Below are 14,330 nucleotides of genomic sequence, written 5' to 3'. Positions count from 1 at the left end.
TTTCTTGGGATTCTCCGGTTTCCTCCCACTTTATTCATTCCACCATTTCATTCATTTCTCATTATCACAGTCTCCTTTAGCCTAGCCAGCATAATCGTGAAAGGACGTAAAACCTAAAGATCTCATTTTTACTTGCAATAACACGTTGGAAGTAAGTTAATCATAGAGTGCATCTGAGAGTATAACCCCAAACTGATAGCATTTGGAGTTTCCATGAGACAAAGCTTATGATCTAAGCTGAGATACCTGTTGTGTTTAGTCTTTTGACCTCTTAATCCTAATCGTGCGTCTGGACTCATATAATTCAGCTGGCAAGGTAAGGTTTCTGTCCCCTATACCTTTATGTAATTTTCAGAAAATCTTCTTTCAGTAAGAGACAAAGTCAATAAGAGTAAATAACATCATCTTCAATTGCAAAACAAAAGAATTCACTTTTGCCATGAAGTTGAACTATTTTTCTTTTAAAATGAGAACAATAAAACAGCAGAGAGAGAGAGAGAGCGCGCGCTGCGGCTACTGGGTGCACCTAGCGCAGGAAAGGGCCTGAATAGTGAAAAAACCAAACTATAGTCCAGAAGGTATAAGGTCGTTTGCTTCCCGCGCTTGGACCTGCTCGTCACTGGGGGTGTGGTAGGAGAGTAGCAAATCACTACCAACCGTCTACTGCGCTCAGCGAACCACGAGTAACTAAGCTGGCCACTCCATACAAACATCACTACAACTTTCCGCGGGAAGCGAACGACGTTATACCTTCTGTACTATAGACACATTGGTACATTCCAAAATCCAAGTTTGGTTTTCCTACAATTCAGGCCTCTTCCTCTGCACAACTTCCCTCAACCGCGCTAAAATGTCGTGGTACAACTGTCTGTTTGCCATCTGATACAAATCCATAATGGGCACTGCCTTTCCAATAATAATAACAACAAAAGTGATTTTACTCTTCGACCGACTCATGCGTGCTTTGCTTGGACGAAGAGGCTCTGAATGAACAGAAAAGCAATTCAAATGTTTCTGTACAGTTTGTAGCAAAATTTTGTAGGAACATGTTCAAGCTCCTTCATTTATACTAGATCATTAATCCGACGAACAACTTGTGCAAGTCCTCATTTCAGCGGCTGTAGCTCGGCGTCTTAGCGGTCATAGCGAAACGAGGCAAATGACAATTTGTTGTCTAATCCTGCCGCCTCTGGTTCGCACGCCATTTCTAAAGTTCAATTTCTTTTCGAACACACCTCGTATCTTATAATAATTAAATTGAAATAGTACAGTTTAAGTTGCAACTAAGTGTCACAATAGTTTTATATCTCCAAATTGCTTGCACACTAGCGCCATCTATGGCATCAGGCAAGAGCTAGCTCATGTGGCGACATCTATTAGCTTGATTGTATACCGGTACTACTGGAATTTAGTGTTACACACATATTCGTATTATAAATAGTATTTAGATTGAATAAAAACTACTTAAGACGTTTAACATTTAGATTTTGAATCACAGATCATTTTGACATTACGTTATTACAGTGAGTAAAGTACAAATATATGTTACTATTGTTTTAATTACAAATCCCTGAGCCTATTATGGAGACTATCCCTGATCGATGCGTCTATTTAGAGAAGAGCACACAGGAAAGAAACCTTGCAAGTTGTTGATACAGTACAACATCAATATAAAGAACCTCTTGAGGACTTCCAAAAATAATTTGTTTAATGGTAGAGCGTCGGGTCCCTGGTTCCATCCCAGATCTCGCCAATTGGGCTTTCTAGTGGACAAACATCGTGTGTGTAAGTTTTGTTTGGTTCTCTCGTGTTCTCCCACATCCTTCATTTCACAATTCATCCTTCATTTCATTGTTATAATCAGCGCCTGCCTTTGCCTCGTAGCATAATCATAGGACGTTAAAATAAATAAACAAATAAATAATGACGCGTTAAAATAAGTAAATAAATAAATAAACTTACAGTGACCAGAGTTTGCAGGGACTCAACGTAGGACTTTTCCGTATCATACAGCTCTCCAACCACGTGTGTTCGTGTATCCTGGAAAAAGAAAACAGACATGTTATAAAATAAAAGCAATCATAACATATATTATTTTGAATTACAATATATTCAACTTAAAAAGAAAAGACGCATTTACCTTGATACACTTATTAAGCTTCGCTTCCAAATACAATCATAAATTAAGATCCCGTCAAGAAGACGTCTGTTGAAAATATCTATTAGATGCTGCCAACTACTAATATAAAGATCAGATACGTCTGCAGGATTTCTTTCAATGGTGGGCAAAAGATCGAAGCAAAAGCGCATCGTGAATACGCACACATCGTGATGCAAGTGTGCACGTATGTCAAAAAACAATTACAGTATATACGCACATTGCATAACCTGATAAGGTAAATACAGTAAGTTACATATACTACTCTACTAAAAAAAAAAAAAAAAAAAAAAAAAAAAAAAAAAAAAAAAAAAAAAAAACAGCCGTAACAGACCATTTTGTAGGCCTAAGCTTCCTTCAGCGCCATCTGCTAGCGACTACGAGACCAATCTCGATCAAATTTACCACATAAACAAGGTTCGGGCCTGAGATGGTTTTTATTATTTCACTTTGACGATACAACTTAGGGGAGGGGAAGGGGGAAGCTATATATATAAATTATCAAAAATAACCTATATTAGTGCCGAATCCATAGTTTTCGTGGTCGCTGACATGAACAGTGACAGTTCCGATTCCGTTGAAATCCATATTCAGCCCCCACGACTTCGGGGAGGGGGAGGAGGGAGATATAGAGAGAGCAAAATGAATTGCGTATTTAAATTTTCCACCCAGTGACGCGGGTAATCAACGCTGGTTCCTTATAAATATGCCCTTCCATACCGAGTATTTAATTTTTACCTGTAAATGTCATTCCTGCATTAAACTTTTGAAGTTGATAAACTCCATGTCGTATTATAAACACGTTCCATCTTTGGTAGCTTACACTAAGAGAAGAACGTAGACTGAAACTATTTGAGAACAAGATCCAGACGAATATTCGGACCCAAGAGAAACGGGAACGGGGAATGGTGGAAACTTCATAACGAGGAACTACGTAATTTATACTGTTTACCAAACATTGTTAGGGTCGTCAAGCCTAGGAGGCTTAGGTGGGCAGGTCATGTAGCTAGGATGGAAGAAAGCAGAAACGCTTTCAAAGTCTTGACTGGAAGACCAATCGGAAAAGGACCATTAGGAAGACCTAGGCGCAGATGGGAGGACAATATTAAGATGGATCTCTCAGAGATAGGAATACAAAGTAGAAACTGGATCCAGTTGGCTAAGGATAGAAGTCAGTGGAGAGCTTTTATGAATGTGGCATTGAACCTCCGGGTTCCATAAGCCATAGAGTTAAGGGACAGACATGCATAAACCAGACAAAAGAATACTATAATCTCAATGGTACTAATCACTTCCCACACATCCAAAGCAAGTGAATTTTTACCAAATAATTTTCGTTCAGTCTACCTTGTAACAGCCTTCATTTCATAAACATTTTGCTAAACTAGGACATTTTGCTAAGGAGAGAGGACATCTGAGAATTCAAATAATCTTACCTGCTTTCCAACAGTATTTTTAGGGTCTAACAATGTTCCAGGGGTCAGAGGGCTCCTGATTCCCCCCACTGGTAAATATCTATGACTTCATTTCCCCATCTTTGTTCATCTGTGGTAATATTGTATGTTCCACAGATCAGTGAAAAACAAATCAAAAGGCTGTTACGTGAATTAATATTTGTGCTTTTTATTGTGGCATTGAAAAAGTTAGTCGTCGTTATGTGGGTTTGTTTATTCGTCTCGTGTTGTAAATGAGAATAAATATTTTTCTTTTTTCCACTTTTTTTTTTTAACATAAACCAACAGCTAAACCTCAAAATGTAAACAGATACATATGTATAGAATTAATTTTAGTCATTGAAGTATCCAATAGATGTTCGTGGAAACGACAATATCTCACTATCTCAATTATAAGGTAATATATTAACACAAATGAATATAAATATTTTGAAAAAGGTAAACACGACAGATAAGATGGGAAACTACAAGCTGTACATGTGTAAAGATAAGAGAAATGGTTCTACACAGAGAAATCAGTTCAGGTTTCAGTAACACATTAGTCTGCGTAAAAACACAAATACCAGATAAGGATGTGGAAATAACAAATGCACTAAAACTCAGAATATTATTGGAAAGAAGGGTCTTAGGTTTGAATTTGCTAAAATTAATTATGTGTTGTGTTTTGAAGGTTCTGATCAGTCTCAATTGACACGAATGTTTGATTGTCTGATACAGGTGTTTTCTTACAATGAACTATGAAAGTATATATATATATATATATATATATATATATGAAGGGTGTGGATCCAAGGGGTGCTATAGGGGCTATAGCCCCTCCCCCTTGACGCTCAGATAGACACTGGATAAAATGGGCTTCAATCCTGATTTACACTGGATAAAGTTGCAAACTGTGGTTTAGCCCCTCCCTTGATCATATCCTGGTTCCACCAATATATATCTATTTAAATGTGGATGGCTAATCACAAACGCGAAAGCAATAAAATCGCTGAGAAAACGTCAGCTCGAGCGTATTTGGTGCGTTTCGGAACAATAGACCGCCTGCTGTTTAAAATATGTCAAAAGGAAGGGAAAAACGGAAAGACGTGTTGCCAGGCAAGGGGATTTTAGCAAGAAACAGCTGCTTTGAAGATGCTTTCTGCAGAGTACTGGAACTCTGCATTATAGACATGGACTTGGCAAGAAAGACCTGGAAACCATGACTGGCTCACAGTGTGATTTATAACTCTGGCAAAAGTAAAGTTACCAAGTAGCCACCTTGGTCGCGTTCGCTCTAGTGGGTAACGCTTCGAAAACGCATTTTCAAATAGCCACAGACTTATCAAATAGTCACCTTGGTCGCGTTCGTTCTATTGGGTAACGCTTCGAAAACGCATTCTCAAATAGCCATAGACTTAGAGTGACGCACTGAAACGCTAGGTTTTCTAAACAGAATTCGTCTTCTAAAGCCTACATGAATAATAACAATCATAAGGTTGTTTTGGATACAACTTTTTTTTTTTCCTTTGGCGAACGTAGTACGCCTTTTATCTATCATTTCCTAGAATGGTAACGATATAGAAAAATTGACAAATTCCACTTTCTATGTGACTGCGACGACTCGTGAAGCCTTGGCTCTACACCAATCATAGAACTGCTTTGCCTCATGTGTGTGATGCATCGGAAGAATTCGGCACGGTTCGTGAAGTTGCTTCCCAATCACACACTTGAGAAAATGTGAAACAACGAAGTGGATGAACAAAATTGCCAAATTTTGAAGTCGTGACGAACGAGTGACCAAAGAAAGCACTTACAGAACTACTTAGTTATATCCTAAACACTGTCGCAAGTTTGAATGTGAATAACACAAAGAGTATTAACACCAAGGCAATTTATTTTGGTCATGTTTTACATTAATATGTTGTACACCTGACGCACGAATCATTTTTCAAAAAGTCCCCCTGGCCTTGATGCAGGCACGAAGTCTGTTCGGCCACTGGTCAATGGCATTACGCACCACGTCCATGGGAAAATTTTTCACTGCTCGGGTCAAGGATTGTTTCAGACTGTTGACAGATGGATGCCGTTTATGGCAGACCTTTGCCTGAAGTACTGTCCAAAGTTTCTAGACCAACGGGTTAAGGTCCGGGCTGCTAAAGGCCAATCACCTGTAGAAATGAAGTCGCGGACGTTCCGTACCAGCCAGTCCTGGGTTGCTTTCGCTTTGTGGCCTGGAGCAGAATCCTGCTGGAAGGTCCACTTTCTCCAGGGAACATGATAGCAGACAGTGGCTTCACTATACGTGTTAGCACTGTGTCCTGATACACCTTGGCAGATGTTTGAACACCTGTTTCGCATAAATGCAGCTGGGTTGTGCCTGAGTAGCTGAGCACCAAACCATCACTGAGGCAGGATGATGTGCCCTCTGAATCCTTGGAGCTGTCTCAGCAGCTGCAGTAGATGACGCAGCATACACACAGTCATTTTGGGCATTGTAGGCCTGCTCAATTGTGAACACCTTTTCCTCAGTGAACAGAATCTTTCTATGCAGATTGTTAGTGTAACGCCGCAACAGTCTCTTTTGATTTAAGGGCCCTCTGAGACATTAACCTTTGGGTCAGAAAGTGACCAGTCCGCCTCTTATACGCCCGTACATGTAGATCACTCCTGAGCACATGAGACGTGGGATTTCTGCTGATGTTCAGGATTCCGTACAGGATTTCTTCGAATTCTTGCTGCGACTGCTTTCTGGATCTGCGGGGTTCGTACCGTTCGTGATCTGCCATTCCTTGCGCGATCAGCTGCCGTTCCAGTCTCGGTGCATCGCTGTATGGCGGGATACACGAATCTCTTGCTGATTTGTAGGGGTTTCAGGAGGTTGAAAATCTCACCTGCTGTCTTCCCGACCTTGTGAAGTGCAATTACTGCTACACGATTTTCGTAATCGCCCCACTCCATCAGAAAGTGAGCTCGACACATCCCCGGACAGACCGGATTGGAACTCCGGATGCGTCGGGCCGGAGTGAATTTCGTGTTTCGGTGGTGGGTTATCGTGCATTCTAATATACAGCACATTAATATCTCATAGAATTAAGAAATGAGACAAATGAACTCGGGTAAAAGAAAACAGTGACCGTCCGCGATCTTGTTGCGTACGCGCCGCTTTCGGTTCCGGTGCACACGGCGGTGGGACACAACTGACCAGGGCCCGCACTAAGTGCTCCGAGTGGGTCCTGGAGCCCATGCCGTTGTATTGTGGACCGTGGACATACGTAAAACAACCGAGGAACATATATCGGAAACAAAATCATCCTACATGAGATAGACAAGATTTAACGAATGCACAAAAGGAACGAAACAAGTGTAATGCGTGTAGTGGAATTAGTCGTTAAAATGTGTTTCACACACAGGAGTGTGATAGTGTATTAGTGCAATATTATAAATACCAGTGTGGACAGTGCTTAATAGTGATAAGTGAAGTGTGTGTTTAGTGATTTTGTAGGAGAGTGTGGTAAATTAATAAAAAACATACAGGAGAGAATCAAATTATGTACAAGGTGAAAAACCTAATCATACAGGGAAACCTGAACGAAATGAAACAAAGAAGAAGAGGGAATACTGCATGGATGAGATAAGTATAGGCAAAAAGCAATGAATGATGATATTATGATAGGATGAATGTTAAGCTCGACTTGAGACAGAACGTAGAGTAGATAAGTTTGATTAGATAAAGAAGACTTGATAATCATTCGAGAATAGTAGTTAGTAGTAAGGATTTGCTGTTTTTTTTCTTTAAATTTTATTTTGTTTTGTCTTGATTGTTTTCTCTGTTCAATGTGTTGTGGTTCGCCCTCGTCCTTGTCCTTGTCCCCGCTCTAAAAAAAAAAAAAAAAAAAAAAAAAAAAGGAAAATGAATGATGAAATAAAGAAAGAAGAGAAGATTGCAATGATGATAGCCCGTTTCGGTTTAAATCTTCAGGTGCCGAAACCGAAGAGGCGCGTCTGAGCAAAAAAAAAAAAAAAAAAAAAAAAAAAAAAACCTCCATCAGAACTCAGTACAATATCAACGTATGTCATGAACAGTCAAACACACACTACATGTATCTTTCGCTTTATACACAGATGGCAGCACTGTGCCACGCCGGATGCCTACAGCGCCACTCCAAACTTTCTGACAGCATTTTTGATATAACTAGGTATAACAAGAACACTAAGTACTATTCGAATTGAACGATAACAATAATAACAAAAATATAACACAACAACAACAACAATAGCAACAAAAATAAACAAAACGAAATTTCGCGGCAATTCAATAACACTGTACCCTTAGAAGTTGTTCTCGATGTAACGCGAGAGCAGCGTTCATAGGTTTCCGGAAGAAAATTTCCCTCGACTGACGCAAAATTTTCCCTAGTTTGTTAAGTGTCCACTTCCTGTGACAGAAATTATCTGATAAGATTAATTTAGCTATATTACGGTAAAGGAAGTGTCAACTTTGTACATTTTCTTTCTGTTTCTACTATGTTTACCTTTTTCTCGACTTTTTTTTTAAGTACAATGTACAAACAAATACACTCAGCCAACACTGAGAGCAATTTATGCTACTTTGAACACACACACACTATTTCCATTATGTTGGTTTATTTCTGAGGAACAAATAAAAAATTAAGCATTCATATAGGTCAATCAATCAGTGCCAGAATTTCCCTGAATTTTCAGGTTTTATCAAAAATTCCCTTTTCTCAAAGTTTGAGGGAAATTCCCCTAATGTAGGGAAATTTTGTAGGTGACTAGCAAAAATAGTTTTTTTTATTTTTTTTATCGTGGGACGTAAAACTAAAAAAAACTCTTTTTGCTAAATTAGGGAAATTTCCCTCAAACTATGAACACTGTGAGAGAGACGAAACTGGCAAGTTTCAGTGATGGAGGTTCCCGGTTGGGACAAACCCTCGCATTCTATTGGATGACGAAATTTGTAGATATAAATCGTTTCACGAGTCTTTGCGACCAACATCCAGTGATACTAGTTTGAGGGAAATTTCCCGCGGCGTAGGAAGATTTAACAAAGAAATTTTTATGGAGAGAAAAAGGGAGATTTTACGAATATGAGATAAAATGTAGGGAAATTTAGCTTTCCAACAAATGTAAGCACCGCGGCAGTATGACGAAAGACGGTGGCATTCTTTCCAGAACCCCACACACTTTATTTTCCCACAAGCCTTCGGCGGTCTGGCTTGGGAATGTCATTATACAAGGTAACATTGAACTAATAACAGATCAAAACTACAAATGTTTTGGAGATATAAGCACAGTATAAGAATTCATAGATACGCAATAATGCTCTCTTTAAAATATTATATATATTATGGTGAACTAAAATCAGGGAAATATTATCTTAGAAACGGAAATTTTGAGCATTCCTGAGGGAAATTTTAACTTGAGGACCTAGTATCACTGTCAACACCACTATATGTATTACGTTCATTTTGCTTAGTTTTTTTTTTTAATTTGTTAGCCGCTTTGATGATTGTTTTTATGTAACTCTTTCCATATAGTAACATTGGTGACGGGGGCTCTATCTATTAAGCTGGAAATTAACTATTTGAACAATGAGAACAATGAGCAGCTTCCAACAAGTAGGGATGGTATCGAGACGAGATGAGACGAGACTTTGTATAGTCTCGGTCTCGTCTCGGTTGATAAATAACGGTCTCGGTCTCGTCTCGAGTAAAAAATCACCGTCTCGGTCTCGTCTCGGTCAACAGATGCTTGTCTCGATCTCGGTCTCGAGTACCAAGTCTCGGTCTCGTCTCGAAAGTCTCAAAATAAATAGTGTGAAATTAAAATAGTGAAAGTATTATTCTCGTACAGTCTGTCGTTTCCGCTTATTTTTTTCCTTTCATTTTTGACAGAATTATGGTATGGTGTACCTCTTCTTAACTAATTTCCTAGTGCTAATGTTTTCCATGCGTGTATTCCAGGTTCAATGATCAGTGGGTATATCACCCTAAAACCCTACCAACAAGGCTCATAATTAAACTGTGCAAATTCTTCCCTACCTCAATGGTAATAGTAGTAATAGTAGTAAAACAAAAACATAGCTTAAAAGACAAATTCTGACCAAAGCATATATTAACTAATAAATAATAGCGTTACAGTTTCGGCAAATTAATTTTGCCTTCATCAGATAATGTGTCTAATGAAGGCAAAGTTAATTTGCCGAAACTGTAACGCTATTATTTATTAGTAATATATGTTTTGGTCAGAATATGTCTTTTAATTTATACAAGAAGTTCCAAAGCTAGAATGAGTGGTATTCAAAAACAGCTTTCTACCAGAAAATGAGCAATATACTATGTACATCCCCTTTAAAATATGTGTACGTAGTACCTAAGGTGACCAGAATTTTAGCTTACAAAAACGGGACTTGTATGAATCACAAAGTAGGAGGGGAAAACAAGAGGTTAAAATTCTCAGATTACATTTTAAGGTGCCAACAATGTTTCCAACTTACAAAATAAACACGTAATCATTACATCGCAGCGTTCCTTAAGTACTACCAAATAATTGGCAGTTGCAGGAACGGACTAAAAATTTCCAATAAGTGTTGATATCAAAATAGCTTTATACACAATCATTTAACGAAAGAGCGTAGAATTGTTCCAATGTTGCTATTTTGAATAATAATTAGGAGACATTTTATTCATATTTGTTCAGAAACGGGACATTTAAGCGTCCCGTTTGAGAATCAGAAAGAAACGAAACAACAGTTGAAAAAAAAAGGACTGTTCCGGCTAAAACGGAATGTCTGGCGACCTTACTAGTATCGTCTTGTGTTTTGTTGTTGTCTTGCAATAATGGTTTCCCGATAATGGCTACAAGAAATGTACATCGAGAAGAAAGGCTTCGAAAACTCTTGAATTCGTTCCGAAACTATTGTAACCGTTTTTATATCATAACCTAAGTCTGACTTTCAGATGGATTCACAACTTTCGGCAACAATGAACAACTTCCAACAATGGTCACGAGCAAAACACCGATATTGCATATATTTAATTCAATTGATATCTCCTGTATACTGGGAATAGCACTTTAAAAAATCCACCGGTTTCTACGACGAAATGGGCGAGAAATTGCATCACGTTTAGAATGTTTATATGTAGTTCCTTCTTGTTTTGCAACAATGGCTTTAAAAATAATAGCTACAAGGAGTGTATAATGATTAGAAACGCTTTAAAAACTATTGAATTAATTGCTCTGAGAGTACTTTTTACATTGCAAATGAGTCTCACTGAGATAGTTTGATTCTGTTTCGCAACAATGACCTGCTTGTAACAATGGTCACAAGCAAAATATGGGAATTTCATCTATTCAGTTAGCTAGACATGTTACTAATGATACACAGTTGTAGTTGACTTGTGTAATGAGAACAATCACATTATAGATAATTGATTGTTGCATAAACGATTGTTGCATCCAACAATGGGAAGAGCAACCATACATAAAACTGACAAATAATTACCATTCCCTAGGAATTGCTATGTTCATTTTGCGTAATGAGTTGGTTTTGGTTGGATTCTTTATTTGTTCGCTATTTTTAATGTAACTTCTTCTGTATAGTAAAATTGGCGTCGGTGGCGCCATCTATTGTGCTAGAAACAAATTATTTAAACTCCAAAATAACCTTAAGGTTGGGAGTTAAAACTTTTTTTTTCGGGTTCCAGTAAAAGGAAGGATATAGGGAAGGTTTATAGACATATACCACTTGTAAAAGAATTAAAACTATTGATGTTAGTGCATTGAATTTTAAATAACAATTTTTAGACAGGCTATAAAAAGCTTGCAGTATATATATTTTTTTATATTCCTAAGCATGGGTACATTTTGTTTCATCGCGACGAGTTATTAATGTTTGGTGCAACAACCTTCCTGTACGAAGCCCGTTTTTTTATTTTGTCCTCTAGCAAAGAACAGGGAGAGGGAAGAGGGGTGTGAAAAGGATGCGCACGCGCAAGAGAGACGAAGAGGGAGAGAGAGAGAGAAAGGAGGAAAAGAAGATTCATTAGGCATCCGGGAGGAAGAATTCGGTGAATGAATAAATAAAATTACTTCCGGTTGGCAGGGAACAAAACTAACCGACACAGCTGACTCTGGAATCAACGGGAACAGGGATTTAAAAAAAGAAAGAAAAGAAAGCGCAAGTGGGATGGATGCACGCGCTTCTCTGCAACTACGCAAATTCATTTGTCCAATTCTATTACTATGCAAAAGTGTTCTTTCTTTTAAAAGAGTGTAAGTGTTTTTATGGTTCATGCGTACGCTTGGAATACACTGATCATGCATTTACGAGTAGGCTATTAGAGAATGCGTTTCCGATGCGTTCTCCTCGCAGCGAACGCGATGTAGGTGACTACTCGATAATTTTACTTTCGCCAGAGTTACAAATCTAACTGTGAGCCAGTCAGGGTTTCCAGGTCTTTTTTGCCAGGTCCAGGTCTATAATAGCAGAGTTCCAATACTCTGCACAAAGCATCTTCCAAGCAGCTGTTACTTGCTAAAATCCCCTTGCCTGGCAACACTTCTTTTCTTTTTTCCTTCCTTTAGACATCGTTTAAACAGCAGGCGGTCTATTGTTCCGAAACGCATCAAAGACGCTCGAGCCGACGTTTTCTGCGCGTTTTTATTGCTTTCTCGTTTTCAGTGTATTGTAATTATCCATGCACATTTAAATACATGGTCAGTGTATTCCAAGTGTACACGTGAGCAATAAAAACGTGTCGCGAACGCTTCGATTAGCCGCCCACTAAAGGAAGGAAAAAAGGAAAGACGTGTTCCCAGGCAAGGGGATTTTTAGCAAAAAACAGCTGCTTAGAAGATGCTTTGTGCAGAGTATTGAAACTCTGCAATTATAAAGTATGTGCGTGTATAACATAAGAAAATTCACAAAAATACAAGGAAATTCCGAAAAAAAAAACTAGCTAATCACAGAAAAATCTATGTAACAAAATAGGGTTATTTTTTCGGGATGCGCATGAATAAGAATAAGGGTGTGCCAATAAGGCCTGGAAACCCTAACTTGGCTCTCAGTATGATTTATAACTCTGGCGAAAGTAAAATTACCGAGTAGCCACCTAGGTCGCGTTCGCTGCAAGGGATAACGTATCGGAAACGCATCCTCGTTTAGCCGCACTCTAAAACATTGTATTACAAAATAACACGCCACGTGGCTAATGTTGAGACGAGAAGTGCTTTCAAATTCGAGACGAGACTAGAAATTTCTCGAGTCTCATGGAAAATATAGTTCACTGAGGTCTTTAGATCTGAAAAACGGTTTTAGTGTTAAATGTTTCATAGTATAAAAACTATTCATTGATAAAGTGATTGTACGAACGCAATGAAGAAACATTTATCAATGTTTGAAGATGCATACGTCATTACACAATATACTTCAATAATACATATGGCTTAAATATTTTTACACACACACACACACACACTTCAAGCGCCTCTCGTGACGTCATAAGATTTTGATCATTTCTAGATGAAATTAAGAGTCTTCATCCCGGCGAAAATAAAATACCGCTAATTTTACAGTAATTTTGTGATATCTTCAAATAGATAAAAGATAATTGAAATATGGAACAAGAGCGCCCTAGACAATATTATTTTGCGTGAGGTACCGTTATCACAAGTCACCTAGTGGCTTTCCGATTTCAGCTGTTTAGAAACGCGAAAATAAATGCCGATTTTCAAGATGCCTCGAAATCGAAGGCAGATAAGTGAGTCGTGATAACGGTTTCTTATGTAAAATAATATTGTCCAGGGAGCTCTTGTTCCACATTTCGATTATCATTTATCTATTTGAAAATATCACATAATTACTGTAAAATTAGCGGTATTTTAATTTCGCCGGGATGAAGACTCTTAAGAAATTTTCATACACAAATTTACATAACTGGACGAAATAAGAAGTTCGTAGAATCGAGACGAGACGAAATTTCCACAAAAATTATGAGACGGGACGGAAAACCTTATTTCTCGTCTCACGGGTAAAAGCACAAGCGGGGTACAGGAACCCACAGGAATAGGGACAATGTTCTTTTATGCGGTTGAATCTTCTACGGTTGACGGGTGGACAGACCATCACGCATTCCTCACATTATGAATTGTTACTTACCAACTTATCACCAGGGACGCAACCACGCTGGGGGTCCACCGGGTGCGGACCCACCCCAACAAAAGTTGGAAACTCTTTTAACATTTGTAGACTTTCTTAACACAACTACTTTTTTTTTTTTTTTTTTTTTTTTTTTTTTTTTTACAGACAAATGATTGATGTAGGCTAAAGATTTGATTTTACACCTCATTTGTATTCTTTTTTCTCTTATAAAATAATCTAGTTCTATGATTGTTTTTGTGAGAATATAGATGGCAGAAATTAACATACTTATTGTCTTTTCGGGTGCAGGGTAACACAGGTTACAATACTATATAGACGTATTTGAACCCCCCAAAATTTTGGAATCCTCCCAACAAAAAATTCTAGGTGCGAGTCTTCCCACCATACTATCTCGGCTTCAGGAGAGTTGGACATGAAATATTTGAATTTTACGTCCCACGTTTACGCCCTTTTTAGGCTACGGAAGACGATTATTAAGACAAGTGAATGATCATGGAAGAAGTGGTAGAATGAAAAGTGGGAAGAAATGGGCGTACTCCGAGAAAACTCACAGACA

General features: G+C 38.3%; 1 protein-coding gene across 1 annotated transcript in view; it reads right to left on the bottom strand.

Annotated features, from left to right (window-relative positions):
• Positions 1-14,330, bottom strand: part of LOC145681296 (uncharacterized) — a 510,716-nt gene that overhangs the window by 314,304 nt on the left and 182,082 nt on the right. Inside the window, exon 2 of the mRNA XM_081752944.1 lies at positions 1,963-2,040. Within this exon, the coding sequence (XP_081609070.1) occupies positions 1,963-2,040 (78 nt within the window). The remainder of the gene's footprint in view (positions 1-1,962; positions 2,041-14,330) is intronic.

Source organism: Thermobia domestica, chromosome 3, assembly GCF_964235325.1.
Source record: "Thermobia domestica chromosome 3, izTheDome1.hap1.1, whole genome shotgun sequence".
Lineage (NCBI taxonomy): Eukaryota > Metazoa > Arthropoda > Insecta > Zygentoma > Lepismatidae > Thermobia > Thermobia domestica.
Note: the sequence above shows the minus strand (reverse complement) of the source record. Positions and strands in the feature narration are given on the sequence as shown.